General features: G+C 60.8%; 1 protein-coding gene across 1 annotated transcript in view; it reads left to right on the top strand.

The window, feature by feature from the left end:
• COL22A1 (collagen type XXII alpha 1 chain) overlaps nt 1-12,413 on the top strand; it is a gene marked incomplete at its 5' end in the record, with an annotated part of 223,216 nt that extends 210,803 nt beyond the window's left edge. The window contains 6 exons of the mRNA XM_066372771.1: nt 435-479; nt 4,952-5,131; nt 5,662-5,728; nt 7,411-7,593; nt 9,315-9,392; nt 11,296-12,413. Coding sequence (XP_066228868.1) covers nt 435-479; nt 4,952-5,131; nt 5,662-5,728; nt 7,411-7,593; nt 9,315-9,392; nt 11,296-11,483 — 741 coding nt within the window. The remainder of the gene's footprint in view (nt 1-434; nt 480-4,951; nt 5,132-5,661; nt 5,729-7,410; nt 7,594-9,314; nt 9,393-11,295) is intronic.
• Between the last annotated feature and the right edge of the window lie 3,076 nt (nt 12,414-15,489).

The following is a 15,489-nucleotide window of genomic DNA, read 5'->3' as shown; positions in this document are numbered from 1 at the left end:
TCCTAGGGTCCCCGGGTGCTAAGGCGGGGCTCATCCTGGGCACGGAGGAGGCGGGCTCAGAAGGGGGCCGAGTGTGGGCTGGTGCCGTGGCCTGGGGGGGCCTCCATGGGGGCCAAGTGTGGGCTGGTGCCGTGGCCTGGGGGGGGCCTCCATGGGGGCCGAGTGTGGGCTGGTGCTGTGGCCTGGGGGGGCCTCCATGGGGGCCGAGTATGGGCTGGTGCCGTGGCCTGGAGGGGCCTCCATGGGAGGAAAGGAGAGGGGAGGCAGTGGCCCCAGGCCTGCAGTGTCCGGACAGGGTAAGGGGCCCCTGGAGGACTGATTTCTGGAGGTCCTCGGGACACAGGGTCGGGTAGAGGAACCGAGGGAGACAAAGATGGCAGCGCCGATGGCTTGGCCCTGGGAAAGTGACGGTCTTGCCTTGGGTTCTGTTGCAGGGTGCCCCTGGGAAGCCCGGAGAAGCAGGACCCAAAGGAGAAAGGGTGAGTGGGAGCCTGGTCCTGCAGACATGACCTTTCCAGGGTGGCAGGGGACTTTGTCCAAGACCCTGCGTGAGCAGCCCAGCCTGGAAAGCTGACTTCTCCGCTGGTGGTCCCCTGGAAAACCATGAGCCTTGGGGGGTAGGGGCAGCGGGGGGGGGTTCTTTGCACTGACGTAGTCAGTGTTGTTGTTGGTTCCACCCTGTTCCCCTCCATATTTTTTGATTGTTATTTGAAGAAGTGAAATCCTTTTAATCACACAAAGGCAAGAGGTCTGGCACTGTGACAGATCTGTCTCTCCACGTGCCAATGCCTGTGTGCACCGTGCCCAACTCAAGTGCCAGTTTGCTCAGAGCCAAGTTTGTCACCGGAGGTGACAAGGAAGCAGATCTTTCCATAATGAATTGCTTTGACGTTACACTCAGCGGGAGGGCCCTTTCCTAACATTTTGTTCCTCCAAAAAAAAGGAAAAACCAGAGTAAAATTATTTGTTTTTTCAGCAATGCCATTGGGAGGAGGGGCATTCTCATAGGACAGCTGTCCCTTCCTTAAGAGAAATTCAACACCTCCTGTGCCCACAAGCCTCCATGTGGTCAGTTGTCACCTGTCACACTGTTGTACCACATGGGTGTCACCGCCACCCCACGCCCCACCCCTGGCATGTTTTCCCTGGTCCTGTGAAGAATTTATCTTGGCTTTTCTCTCAGGTTGGGCGCATGGGGAGCTGGTGTCCCCTGGGGCCAGAGGCAGCAGGGAAGGGGCAGGGATGCTCCCACCCCCCGACCCCTGTCCCTCCTCCCTCTGCCCCACGGTGTGGGTTCCTGAGGACGAAGCCAGGGGAAGGGGCTGTGGCTGAGGAGGTGTGGAGGGTCCCCCCACTCCCCACGCCTGTGCCCCTGGGAGCTGTTTCTGCAGAGTGGTCAGGGAGTTCAAACCATAAATAAGAATCCTCTCTAATACCTAATCAATAAGCGGAGCAATGCCATCCCCGTTAAGTGGTTTCCTGGAAGCCTGCCAGGGAGCGGGCTGGCCCCCACCCCTGTGCCCCTGGGGACATTGGAAATATGGGACGAGTCCTCCGACCGCAGAGCGGCACTGAGGCGGCTACTGGCTAGGAAATGCGTCACGGAGGCATAGCTCCACGAGGCAGCTCGGAATCAGGTGCACAAGGCTCCAGGACTCCCAGGGGCCCCGAGCTCCAGGTCCCTGACAGAGGACAAGGTCCCTGTGACGTGCCTCACACCTGAGACATTTGAGTGACTGCCTCAGATCTGGCTCAACTCATGTTTAAGTTTGCCGCTCTTTTCCTGATTGTTGAAAAGTCATGCAGACACATAGTTGTAAACCAGGGGTCAGGAACCTATGGCTTGTGAGCCAGATGTGGCTCTTTTGATGGCTGCATCTGGCTCACAGACAAATCTTTAATAAAAAAAATAATAATGTTAAAAATATAAAACATCCTCATGTATTACAGTCCATTCATTTCCTACCGCTCCTGTTCATAGTTGCAGGTAGCCAGAGCCAATCACAGCTGTCCTCCAGACAACACCAAATTTTTATTGGATGATGCGTAATGTACACGGGTCGTTGTATGGCTCTCACGGAATTATATTTTATTATATGTGGCGTTCATGGCTCTCTCAGCCAAAAAGTTTCCTGAGCCCTGTTGTAAACAATGCGAATTGCAAAAAAGAAAATTTTTAAAAAGCAGATGCAATGATAAGAAATGTGCCCCCACCAGGACCTTTAGTCCCCGCCCCTCCGCAGGGCCCTCCCCGCACAGCCTGTGTACACAGATGTGGGGGGGGACACGTGCGTGCCCCTCCTGTTTCACCCCGGGGCGTTCCAGACTAGAGCTGGGTTCTGTCCCCTTTGTCCTCCACGGGACACACTGGGCGATGCCCCGCACTGCACAGCCTGTGTACACAGATGTGTGTGTGTGTGGGGGGGGACACATGCGTGCCCCTCCTGTTTCACCCCGGGGCGTTCCAGACTGGAGCTGGGTTCTGTCCCCTTTGTTCTCCACGGGACACACTGGGCGATGCCCCTCCTGTTTCACCCCGGGGCGTTCCAGACTGGAGCTGGGTTCTGTCCCCTTTGTTCTCCACGGGACACACTGGGTGATGCCCCGTACTGCAGAGCCTGCCTTCTCCATGACTCTGTGACATGTCCGTCGCCGGGTCCCCTTTCTAGTCACTGTCTGTTCCCCCACCCACTGCTTCTCCCTTTGCCACCACCCAGTGGCACGCCTGCTGGGGTGCTCTTGACCCTGAGGCCGTTCATGGGACCACTGTATTTTACACCCGCTGACAACGGAGTCTTGCTGGTCAGCCGCACGGTAGCACACAGGGCAGAGGACTAGACCATCCCTTCGTTGCCATGGTTTCCGAAGCATTGAGCCATGACCTCAAAGTCTGGGTCCACAGCGGGGAGGAAAGGGTCCCAGGCAGTGCCATCCTCTGTGGTCCCACTAGAGCTGAGAGGAGGGAGCAGGAGGTTACCTGTGCATCGGACACTTCTATCTTGAGTGCCACGGTCCCTGCGGCGGAGGGAGGACAACCGGGGCCGGAAGTGGCGGGCAGGCTCAGTGGTGGGCAGGCTCAGTGGTGGGCAGTCTCTGTGGTGGGCAGTCTCTGTGGTGGGCAGTCTCTGTGGTGGGCAGGCTCAGTGGTGGGCAGGCTCAGTGGTGGGCAGTCTCTGTGGTGGGCAGTCTCTGTGGTGGGCAGGCTCAGTGGTGGGCAGTCTCTGTGGTGGGCAGTCTCTGTGGTGGGCAGTCTCTGTGGCGGGCAGGCTCAGTGGCGGGCAGTCTCTGTGGCGGGCAGTCTCAGTGGCGGGCAGGCTCAGTGGCGGGCAGGCTCAGTGGCGGGCAGTCTCTGTGGTGGGCAGTCTCTGTGGTGGGCAGTCTCTGTGGTGGGCAGTCTCAGTGGTGGGCAGTCTCTGTGGTGGGCAGTCTCTGTGGTGGGCAGGCTCAGTGGCGGGCAGTCTCTGTGGCGGGCAGTCTCTGTGGCGGGCAGTCTCTGTGGCGGGCAGGCTCAGTGGCGGGCAGTCTCTGTGGCGGGCAGTCTCTGTGGCGGGCAGTCTCTGTGGCGGGCAGGCAGCGGCGGGCAGGCTCTGTGGCGGGCAGGCTCAGTGGCGGGCAGGCTCAGTGGCGGGCAGGCAGCGGCGGGCAGGCTCAGTGGTGGGCAGGCTCAGTGGTGGGCAGGCTCAGTGGCGGGCAGGCTCAGTGGCGGGCAGGCAGCGGTGGGCAGGCTCAGTGGCGGGCAGGCTCAGTGGCGGGCAGGCTCAGTGGCGGGCAGGCTCTGTGGCGGGCAGGCTCTGTGGCGGGCAGGCTCAGTGGCGGGCAGTCTCTGTGGCGGGCAGGCTCAGTGGCGGGCAGGCTCAGTGGCGGGCAGTCTCTGTGGCGGGCAGGCTCAGTGGCGGGCAGGCTCAGTGGCGGGCAGGCTCTGTGGCGGGCAGGCTCAGTGGCGGGCAGTCTCTGTGGCGGGCAGGCTCAGTGGCGGGCAGGCTCAGTGGCGGGCAGGCTCAGTGGCGGGCAGGCTCTGTGGCGGGCAGGCTCAGTGGCGGGCAGTCTCTGTGGCGGGCAGGCTCAGTGGCGGGCAGGCTCTGTGGCGGGCAGGCTCAGTGGCGGGCAGGCTCTGTGGCGGGCAGGCTCAGTGGCGGGCAGGCTCAGTGGCGGGCAGTCTCTGTGGCGGGCAGGCTCAGTGGCGGGCAGTCTCTGTGGCGGGCAGGCTCAGTGGCGGGCAGGCTCAGTGGCGGGCAGTCTCTGTGGCGGGCAGTCTCTGTGGCGGGCAGGCTCAGTGGCGGGCAGGCTCAGTGGCGGGCAGTCTCTGTGGCGGGCAGTCTCTGTGGCGGGCAGGCTCAGTGGCGGGCAGGCTCAGTGGCGGGCAGGCTCAGTGGCGGGCAGTCTCTGTGGCGGGCAGGCTCAGTGGCGGGCAGGCTCTGTGGCGGGCAGGCTCAGTGGCGGGCAGGCTCTGTGGCGGGCAGGCTCAGTGGCGGGCAGGCTCTGTGGCGGGCAGGCTCAGTGGCGGGCAGGCAGCGGCGGGCAGGCTCAGTGGCGGGCAGGCTCAGTGGCGGGCAGGCAGCGGCGGGCAGGCTCAGTGGTGGGCAGGCTCAGTGGTGGGCAGTCTCTGTGGCGGGCAGGCTCAGTGGCGGGCAGGCAGTGGCGGGCAGGCTCAGTGGTGGGCAGTCTCAGCGGCGGGCAGGCTCAGTGGCAAGACTTCTCTAGGTGGGCAGATGGAGGGGCCCTGGGCTGGGATTTGGAGATCAGCGTTCTCGTCCTGTCCCCTGCAGACCACCTGTGTGACTGTGGCAGGCGGCTTTGTCTCTCTGGGCCCCATGTCCTCATCCATGCTGGGACAGAAGTCTCCTCTCCTGTGCTCTGGGAGGCAGAGGACTGGGGACCCTGCCGCCCAGCAGCGCTGCCTGCCTGGACGCCCCTCCCAGTCCATTGCTAACACCCTTCTTTCCTCCTCTAGGGAGAGCCTGGGATCAAAGGTGACAGAGGAGCTCCCGGTGGGAACGGCCAGCCTGGGGACCCTGGAATTCCAGGCCACAAAGGCCACACAGGCCTGATGGGTCCCCAAGGCCCACCTGGGGAGAGTGGGCCATCTGGGCCTGCGGGGCCTCCGGGCCAGCCGGGATTTCCAGGACTGAGGGTAAGGACACTGGTTTCAAACTCAGGCTCCTGGGGCCTGAGGGAAGTCAGGGAGGGGTGTAGCCTTCAGCGGGACGAGGTCACAGGTCCCAGTGACCCGGGAGGCCTGAAGCAGCTTACCCCAGCTCTGAGCCTGTCCCACGTCTGAGCACCTGACGGGTTTGCTGAGGGATACGTGAGGTCTGTGACCAGCACGTGTCATGCTCCAGGGGGAAGAGGCCCTCTCCTGTCCCGTGGTGGCCTCTGAGCTGGACCGTGGGGAGACAGGACTTTGTCGAGGTGGGGGGACCTGGGGCCAGACCTCCAGGTCCAGTGTGGGGAGTGGTCTGTGTGGGAAGGGGGTCAAGCTCAGGAGCAGGAGGGGCGGGCAGCAGGGCCCCAGTGAGCCCGGCGTCCAGGTCGCGTATAACCTGGGAGGACGGTGCCTGCCTGACAGGGAAACCCTCTCGGTTTCCTGAACATCAGGGGCGTCCACGGGAGCAGCTCCTGGGAAGGTAAGTGACCCGGCCCTCGACCTTCCCTCCCTCCTAGGGCGAGTCTCCATCCCTGGACACCCTGCGGCGGCTCATCCAGGAGGAGCTGGGGAAACAGCTGGAGAGTGAGTGCTGGCCTGTGTCCGCCGGGCGGCTGGAGCCCGGGTGCTCCTGGGACCCCCGGGAAGTGGCCTGTGTCCACCGGGCGGCTGGAGCCCGGGTGCTCCTGGGACCCCCGGGAGGTGGCCCTTCCATTTCTCCTTCAGTGTCTCGCAGTCTGGTTTGGAAAAGGCCCCTCAGCACAGCTAGAATAGAAATCAGGGTTGAGGCTCTAGCCAGCCTTACCTGACACAGACCCTCCCCGGAGCTCCCGCAGTGCTGCTTGCTTACCTCTCATACGGGGAGCTCACCACCTGCAGATCCAGTCTGCCATGATTGTTCCTTTTCTGTGTACTCAGTCGTTTATCTAATCGATGTAATTTTTGGCAGGCCTGAGGTGGGCCTTACAGTGCTCCCAGCCCAGGAGGGAGAGAGGGGTGAGCTGATTTCAGGACAGTAAGAGAAGTTTTGTGATTTGATCTGGTACAGAGGGCATTGAAGGAGGACAGAAGAAAGTACCTAAGATAGCTCAGAGGGTGGGAGGGCTTCCTGGAGGAGATGTCGTGTGAACTGAAAGAAAGGAGGAGACTCCAGACCCCACATGTCCCTGAGGGAACAGGGACACACGGTGCTTTTAGGGATCTAGAATTCTTTTCATCCTAGTCCTGCCTGAGCCAGGTACATAGATACTCGGGGAAGGAGAGAGGGAGGAAGGTAGCAGTAACAATGCAGGCATGTAAGGTGGTGTTCTGAGCACTACCGCATGCAGGCAGCTGTGAGCTCATGAAGTGTGTATACTTGTTCGGGGCAGAGGCCCTCAGTGACCTACCCGAGGCCAGAGGGCTGGCCCACAGTCAGAGACCCCAACTCTGCCCTGGTTTTAATACCGAAATGCCGGGAGGCTTGGGCGGCCCTGCGGCTCAGTCACAGCATCTGTGAGGTGAGGGGCTGGCCTGTCATCTGCGATCCTGTGGCAAAGCTCTGGTGGGCATCGGATGGGATTCAGATGTTCCCAGGACAATAGCAAAGGTGTGGTGTCCAGCAACTGGACAATTACACAATTGATTTAAAAAAAAAAAACAATTTTTCAGTCAGTTCTATAATCTTTACATTTTAGACATCTAGTGGATCATTCATCTCCACCCCATTCAGCCCACCCTCTATAGATGAGGAATTTCACGCTCAGATGAGTCATTAAATATCTTTGTGTAAGCCACTTAAAGCTCACCCCTGCCTCAGTTTCCCTGACTGTTACCACACCCACCCACAGGATTCCTCCTGCTGCCGCGGCCGACGTGATTGGTGCTGTGGGCTGTGGCCCTGGTGGGAGCGCCCGCGTCTGAGAGCCTCCCCCTGCGCCAGGCTCTGCTGTGTGTCCTCATTCCACAGTGTCACACCTCCCACCCACCCCACGGGTAGCTGCCGTCTCCCTGCCTCCGCTTCACAGACAGGGAGACGAGGACTAACAGAGGTCTGGTGGCCTGTCCAGGGCCGCCCAGCAGGCAGCCTGGCCCCAGAGGCAGTGACAGCCACCACCTGTGGCCGCCCGGCCGGCAGGCACACGTGCCATGCTGCTCACGCGCCAGGCGGTGGCCGTCAGCACGGCGTTCCTCCTCTCGTGTGGTGGCGGCTCTGTGGTCAGGCCCCATCCTGTCCTCTGTCCTGTGTCCCTCCTTCATGAGACGTCTCTGTTTCTCCTGCTCCACAGCCAAACTTGCCTACCTCCTGGCCCAGCTGCCCCCGGCGCACGTGAAGGCATCGCACGGCAGACCCGGGCCCCCGGGGCCCCCCGGAAAAGATGGGCTTCCCGGCCGGGCAGGCCCCATAGGGGAGCCAGGACGGCCTGGGCAAGGGGGTCTGGAAGGGCCCTCTGGACCAATAGGGCCCAAAGGTGAGTGAGGACCCGGAGGGGTGTGTGTGTTGCCGTCCACCCCAAGGCTGAGGAACTCTCAGGGAGGTGTGCCCAGCATCTCTGATGCATAATTCACCCCATCCTCACCCTGCAGCGTGCTAACACCCACAACGTTGGCATCCTGTAATTCTGTCATACGCATAAGAGGTTTTCCGACGAGCTAGTTCTGCAGTTATGTTCCTGCCAGGGGGTTGAATCGGTTTCCTTCCACTCCGTCCTGTCTGCGTCTCCCCTGCTCACGTGTCCGGGAGTCACACAACGGGCTCATCGCCCCTCTGAGGGCAGAGCTCCCTGAGGAGTGAGAACACACCCCCCAGGCCAGAGGGAGCAAAGCGCTAGCTTTTTCCCTGAATAAGGCGGCTCAGACCTGCAGCCAAGAGGGCTGCAAACGGTCCAGCCCCCGGGTCCCACGCCTCGCCAGGATGTGGTGCGCCGGACAGCGGCTCTCCTGCGGCTGAGGGCGGAGGCCAGCAGGGCAGGAGGGCCCTTCCTGCAGGCAGGCAGTGGTGAGAGCGAGGGGAGGGGCCTGCGGCCACACTCACCGCCCTGAAGTCACCCCTCCCTGCGGGGGGCGGGGACAGTGGAGGGGGACAGCAGGGTGTGGTGTGCTCTCAGCTGCCACTTTGTGACTCTGGCTTAGGGTGGCCACGCCCAGAGGGTCGTCCCCTTCCCACAGCCCATTTTCTTACTAACTTTTCATTCACTTATTCCCTGTGGTGTTTTTCCTCCTGAAAGGACGTTTTGTTAAATCTGTGTCCAAATCCCACACCTCTCTTGGTTCATAAAACGAGATTTATGAAATAAATGCCAGTAAGGAAGCGTGAAGCATAGAACGCATCAGAGGGTGACAGGGAGTGACCGCCTGTATTTGTCACAGCAGAAAAGAGGGCTTGAGTCTCCGCGCACCAGCGAAATGTCAGCTGGGATCGCAAAATACAGTGTGCTGCCTACCGGCGATGTTACGGAAACAGTCTAAAAAGATGCCTGATCAGAAAAGGAAATCGAGACAGACAGTTAACCAAGTCTGTCGAGTATTCACTCAAATGTCATCCCAAACCCCCTCCGGGTGGGGGGGAGAGGAAGGACCCTCTCTCCCCTGCACTTCCGTTGTGAAGGTCCTGTCGGGGCCCACCCCACCCCGCTCTGTGTGAGCCTGTGCTTGGTGCGTGTCATCTACCTTACTGGATGTCAGGCTTCTTGGGGGCAGCGCTGCGTCTATGAGCACGTCCATGTGGCTCAGGATAGGCTTTAGTTTGCCACCCAGGACCTTTTCAGCGGGCAGCAAAATGCTCTGAGAACACGCAATAGCTCGTGTGCGTGGGTGTGTGGGAACACGTGTGTACACTTGGTTGCCTGTGTTTGTGTGTGTGTGTGCGTATGTGTGCATGTAATTAATCGGGCGGCTGTGTGCTCGAGTCCCTGTGTAAACGAGTGTGTCTGAGCATGCGTTCGGGCAGGAGGGAGTGCCCGCTTATTTTGGTGTGCATGTGTGTATTTACTTCCGTATGTGAGTGTGTGAACAGGAATGGGGGCCAGGTGTGGGCATGTGTGAGCAAGGGTGCTTCTGGGTGGAGGCTACAGCTCAGGGCAGGTGGTACCCCCACACCCCCCCCACACACCCCACACACCCCCACACACAGCAGATCTGACTCTGCCTGTATCCGCGGTCGCCACCACCAATGGTTGTGTTTTCCTCACAGGGGAGCGAGGAGCCAAAGGTGACCCGGGTTCACCAGGCATTGGCCTCCGAGGCGAGATGGGCCCCCCCGGAGTCCCAGGTAGGCACGGGGTCCGGAGTCTCCGCCGGGGACGGCCGTATACTGTGGTTACTTCTCTGCGCATGTCACCACAGGCCCCGGGAGGGGCTGGGGGCGAGGGGTACGTCTCACATGAGGGCAGCGGATGCTGATTTATCTCTGTCCCAGGCGTCTGGAATGCCAGCTGCTTGACTTGCTAAGACAAGACAGTTGTGGTCCTTCCCATGAGTCCTTGAGCCCATGAGTTAAAAGCCCTTGGACACGGGCCTGAGGACAAGTGGTTTGGGTACCACGTGTGCAGTCACTCACTCCCGGGGCACTCCTCCCCCGAATGAGCTTTGTCTACGTCAGCCTTCCCCAAACTCACCTGAATGTGGGACCCTTTCTCTCTGCCCTGTTCACACCCCATTACTATTCCTCAGGACATCTCTTGGGGGATGCTGGACAAGTGGCAGGGTGGCCAGCAGTCCCAGCTTGTCCTGGGCTGGCCTGCTCCTGAGACCAGGGACTTTGTTCTAAAACCTGAGTGAGCCAGTCGGCCACCTGCCTCAGGCGTGAATGAGCCGGCCACCTGCCACGGGGCTGTGCGAATGCTGCAGCCCCACGCTGGCTCGGAGATGCATTAGAAGTAGATTAGAAGGAGAACGTGGAAGGAATCACCCTGAGGGTGTGTCGGGCTCCACGTCACCGAGGGTTCTAGTTTTGTTTTCTTCTCTGTGTGTGATTCCCCGAGGCCGCTTCTGAGTACTAAGCCTGCAGGTCGTTTTCATTTTAGTATTAATGCCTCCTTGACTTCCTACATGTCCCACAGTGGCCCTAGGCTGTCATTGTCGTCAGAGAAGATACAAACAGGCTATAGATATTTTTTGACAGCATGCCTGCTTTCCAGTCACTTTAATGTTAATATTTGAAAACAAGACGATTCCAAATAAAGATTCAGAAGCAGACCAGAAAGCAGTCAGAAAGGGGCAGTGACTGGACCCGTGGGAGGGGAGGCAGTGGCTGGACCTTAGTGGTTCCCAGCTGAAGGGACGAGTGACCCCGCCTGTCTCAGGGCTGCGTCCAGGCAGGACTGCAGGTCACACAGCCACCCCCAAAGCACTCACAGATTTTAGCATTCCTGAAATGTCCAAGGATCTTTATTGAGGTAAAAAAATCTACTCTTTATTTTATTTTCTGGGGGACTCAGAGTTTCTCGCATGGTTATTAAGACTTAGGAAGGAATCTGATTGCCCGGGTTGACTACTGCCCTTAGCACCGAGCTTCCCAGTTGCCAAAGGAAGAAGGGAGACAGGTTGATTATATGTGACATTCCGACGCTCAGTAAATGGAGGCGTGGAAGTGTGACAATGGCCACATTTTCTGGGTCTATCTGGGCCGTCCGTGGTTTGCATTCTGTTCGCATCGTCTTGGACCATGATTTGCAGAACAGGCTAATATAGTCCAAACGTGCAACATATCCTAAAGCTTAGGAATTGCAGGCTATTTGGGACACATTAGACACTGGATAATGGGATGTCACCTGGTGTCTCTAAGGGCACGTGGACTGGGGCTAATGGTCAGTGATGAGGACGTGGTGTCCTACTCCCAGTTTAGAGCACGTCCCGGAAGCATGTAGGACGCAGAAGGCCGGGCTCCTCGCCCCCAGACAGAGCACGTGCCCCACCCCGGCCACCACCTACCCGTTTGCTCCTCTCTGGGGCACCCTGACCGCTGTCCTGGTCCCCCAGGGAAGGAAGCCCCTCCTCTGGCATGTCCAGGGGCTCTGGCTCCCGGGCGGACCCTTCCTGTCACTCGGGGCTGTTCCCTCTGAGGACCTTTCTCGTGCTGGGGACACCCCGGGCAGAAGCTGAGGGAACAGGGCTCTTGGCTCCGGGAGAAACCCGACTCTGAACCACCTTCCTTTGTTTTGTCCTTGGGCCAGGTCAACCCGGGCAGCCTGGCTACGCTAAAGACGGACTCCCCGGGGGCCCTGGCCCTCAAGGGGAGACCGGGCTGGCTGGACACCCCGGCCCCCCAGGCCCGCCCGGCCCGCCCGGCCAGTGTGACCCCTCCCAGTGCGCCTACTTCGCCAGCCTCGCCGCCCGCCCCGGGAACATGAAGGGCCCCTAGAAGATTCCAGAACACGGGGAGAAGGCGGTGGATTTCTGAAACTTGAAGCCAGAGCCCGAGGAAGTCTTGAAACACTTCAACCACCTATTTTTCTCTATTCTTTTTTCCTTTTATCATGTGTTTTTGCTTTATTTTCTCGAGAGACCTCAACGTTATTAAAACCAACAGGTGCTGGCGGCGGGTCAGATTATTATTCATGTTATGATTGTTGTTAATTATTATTATTATTTCGTTGGCTAATGCTTTGCGAGCGCTGCCCGCCTCCTGCGCCGTTGGGGGAGCTGGACCTGCGAGTGGCGATGGCTTCCCGGAGCTCCTGGCCGCCGTTCCAGGCGCATTGCCCGTCGGAAGGAAACTCGTGGTGTGTGAAGCCCCGGCGGCCAGACACCTGCCGTCGTCACCTCCTTCCTCCGAAGGGAACATGAACAGAACGAGTCTGTGTGCTTCCTCTTCCTCCCATGCCTGCTCTGCCCGGAGCCGCCCGGAGAGAGACTCCCTCCCGGAGAGACGGCCGCGCAGGAAGTGAGAGGGGACAGAGCCGTGCTGAGTGTGGTCCCGGCCACAGGGACGGACGTGCAGAGCGCGGAGCCCGTCCTCGGGGAGCGCACTCGCCGCCTCGGTGTCTCGGGCTGGCTGCGCGGACACGCTGTCCCCTGGGTCTGGCAGTGGCTCCTGGGACCCTGCCGGGACCACGATGGGAGGCGGAGTGGAGGAAGCAGCTCCTGCACGTGAATGTGGCTTCTGAGCCGCGGACAGGTCCCCAAGTGAGCACCTTACTGTGGGTGTCACTCGCTCACATTGTAAAGTAGGGGGCCCAGCGGCCACTCCCAGGCTGTCCCTGGTGGCGGGCAGATGGCCAGCGTCCTGGCCAGAGCTGGAAAACCTGTGCTCCCGGTTCCACCTCTGCGACAGAGTGTGTGTGTGTGTGTGTGTGTGTGTGCGCGTGTGTGCGCGTGTACGTGACACGCCGGCACAGACAGGTGCTCAATAAACCTGATGTCCTTGTCCTCGGGTCCGTGTGACGGTTCCTTCCTTACGGCCGTGCCATTGTCAGGGTCGTGTGGGTAAAGGACAGTCCTGTCATCGAGACGTCTGAGACCTGGCAGGAGGCAGGAAACGAAGCGATCCCTACGCAGACCACGTCCAGACCGCGTTCCCGTCTCCAGACGTCCCTCCTGGGGGCCTGGCGGCTCCGGTCTTCCCCTCCTGCATCCCCGGGGCCGGGGGCTTGTGTGGGACCCAGGACGCCGGCCCGCTCTGGGGGTCGTGCTGACCACGAGGCCTCGCCCTCCTCCTTGGTCTTTGACCGCTAACTTAGCCAAGGTCCCAGGCGTGACCAGACAAGCCGTTGCTGGGGAGACATTTGTGAGGTTGTTAGGCCGGCCCAGCCTGCCCTTGGTTTCCGTGCAGCGCGCCCCCTGTACTCAGGGGAGGGTCTGCAGGGGCTGCTGAGCTGGCAGCCACTGCGAGCAGCCTTACTCTCCTGTGTCTGAGCAGGTGGGGACACTGTGACCAAGGACGTGACAGAGACGGGGCTGAGGACGGGTGTCCATTCCCAGGTGGACACCCACTGGGTTCAGTGCAGCAGACACGGTGCCAGGTGCTGGGGATGGCAAGGTGACCGGGACGCACGCAGGTCAGGGTCTGCAGAGAGCGGAGTATAATTAACTCCAGACTCTATTTCTGGACAACGCGTAAAGAGATAGATGGGCACCCACAGAACCGAGCCTTACAGCTGAATTCCATCAGTGCCGTGAAGGAGAAAATGCATGGGTCATGTGGAAGGCTCCGTGCCAACAGGAAAAGCTCATCGCCCCCGCCAGTCACTGTGCCCGCCTCATCCCACAGCCCTCGTGGGGCCGGCATTTCTAGCCTCACGTTTCCAGGTGAAACCATTGCGACTGCAGAGGTGACGTGAGTCTCTCCAGGTCACCGAGCGGTGAGCCGTCCGGTCCCGATGGAAACATGGTCTCTGTGCTGCCTGGCTTCTCCTCTGAGCCGACCGCCTCAGAAAACCCGGCGGGGGCGGGGGGGGGGAGGTTCTGTTCCAGACATCTCTCCATTTTCACTCATTCAGCAAACCCAGCACTTCCGTTAAATAAGACACGGTACCAGGGACGCTGAGGTCCCGGGTTCAGTCCCTCCCAGGTAGCCAGTGTCGTCTGGCTTGACAGGAAGCCATTGGGATGACACGCTCAGGACATGTGGAGTGTGGACCCCCCCACCCTGGGCTCCCCTCCCCAGGGATTCTCTTACGGAATCCGGGAGGGACAGACGTGGGGCGGGACCGGGACACACAGCCTCACACACCACACCAGGGAGGAGGGGGCAGGCACCACTCGGGAGGACCTGAGACCCACCGTGGCACCTCAGAGGGCGCTGATTGAGACCCAAACCGCGGCACAGGGAGAACCGTGGCATCGCACCTGGAGAGGAGTTTGCCGGGGCCTCATAGCTGAGTTCAGACGCCTGAAGGAGATCGACAGGAACGGAACAAGGGAGTGACGTTAGAAGAGGCCCGATGTCCCCTTGGCATCAGTGACAGCATTTCCACCTGCTGCTCAAAGAGAGGGGCATCCCTGAGGGTGATGACATCCCTGAGGGGGACAGCCCCTTCCGGGAGAGCGGGGCAGCGGAGAACATCCGGGCGCCCTGGGGGCCGAGGACACACCTGGATGGGGTCAGTTCAGGAAACGGTGCCAGCTTTGGGGGAGTCGTGTGAGGGCTCACGAATAGGGCTTCATCCCTGGGGGACAGTGGGCACGGGGTACAGGTACTAGACAGTGGTCCCAGGACTGTGCCAGAAAGAAGCGTCTAGGTCAGAGTTGCAGGCACGAGGGAGGGGGGAACCGACAGTCACAAGTCACCTCCTAAATGGCAAACACCGGCCAGACGCCTTGCAGACGTTGCCACCTGTAGCCCCCAGACCAGCACGTGAGGCAGGTGGGGGTTCCGTCTTCATTTGGGAGAGGACGCTCCCAGGATGCAGAGAGGGGACGGGACGTAGCCAAGGCCCCACAGCAAGCACATGGCCTTGATGGAGGCCCAGCCCGTGTGCTGTCCCCTGACTCCTGGGCGGGGCGGGGGGGCGGGGCATCAGGCGGGCTCCGCTCAGCGGGGTTGGTCTCAGTCCAGACCGACACAGACATGTACTTCCGAGGGTGCTGAAGCTGGAGGTCTGAGAGGAAGGTGCCCCGTGGGCGGCTGGGGGCCCTGCCAGGGGGGGCTGCTCCTTGCGTCCTCGGTGCCCGGAGAGGCCTGGGCCCTCATCCCACTCGGGAGGGCGCCATCCGGACCTTAGCAGGCCTCTCTCGGTCCTCTCCTGCCGGCTCTCCCCCTCCGTCTCTACCTCTCTCTCCCTCGGTCCACCTCTCCCTGTCTGTCTGTCTCTGTCCCCGATCTGTCTCTCTCTCCCCCCACGGCTTCTCCCCCTCGTCTCTCTTCTTCATCTCCCTCTCTCGATCCCCCTGCCTCTGACAGCCCTGCCTCTCTTTCCCCGCTCTGATGCCTGTCTGTCCACTCTGCTGTCTGTCTGTCCGACGCCTGCCTTGGTGTGTCCGTCCTTTGCAGCCTCTGCCTCCATTCTTCTCTTCCTCTTGCGCATGTATAGCCTAGCATTTCTGGTATGACTGCTTGCTCCCCGTCTCCTCCCCTCCTGCTGCTCCGCCTCTCAGCCCTCTGCCTCCTGGCACCTGCCCCTCCCTGCTCTCACCGGAAGCCACCTGCTGGCCCAGCCGACACTCCCGCTCCCTGCAGCCTCAGTCTCTGCCAGGTCGAGCCTCCGGGTGCAGGGCCCTGGCCGCCCGGAGCAGTGGTCCTCTCCAGCAGGGAGGCCCTGTGTGGGGGCCGCACGTGTGGCCACCCCCCAGCCCATTCTCTCGTGGCCCACGGGGTGAGCTGTGTCCTCCACGCCCCACGGGCCTGCAGCTGCACCATCAGCCACCCCGATTCTGTGGCGGGACTCAGACGCCCGCTTGTCTGGGCTTTTCTCTGCATAGAATCCACT

The sequence above is a fragment of the Saccopteryx leptura genome, chromosome 3 (assembly GCF_036850995.1).
Source record: "Saccopteryx leptura isolate mSacLep1 chromosome 3, mSacLep1_pri_phased_curated, whole genome shotgun sequence".
Lineage (NCBI taxonomy): Eukaryota > Metazoa > Chordata > Mammalia > Chiroptera > Emballonuridae > Saccopteryx > Saccopteryx leptura.
Note: the sequence above shows the minus strand (reverse complement) of the source record. Positions and strands in the feature narration are given on the sequence as shown.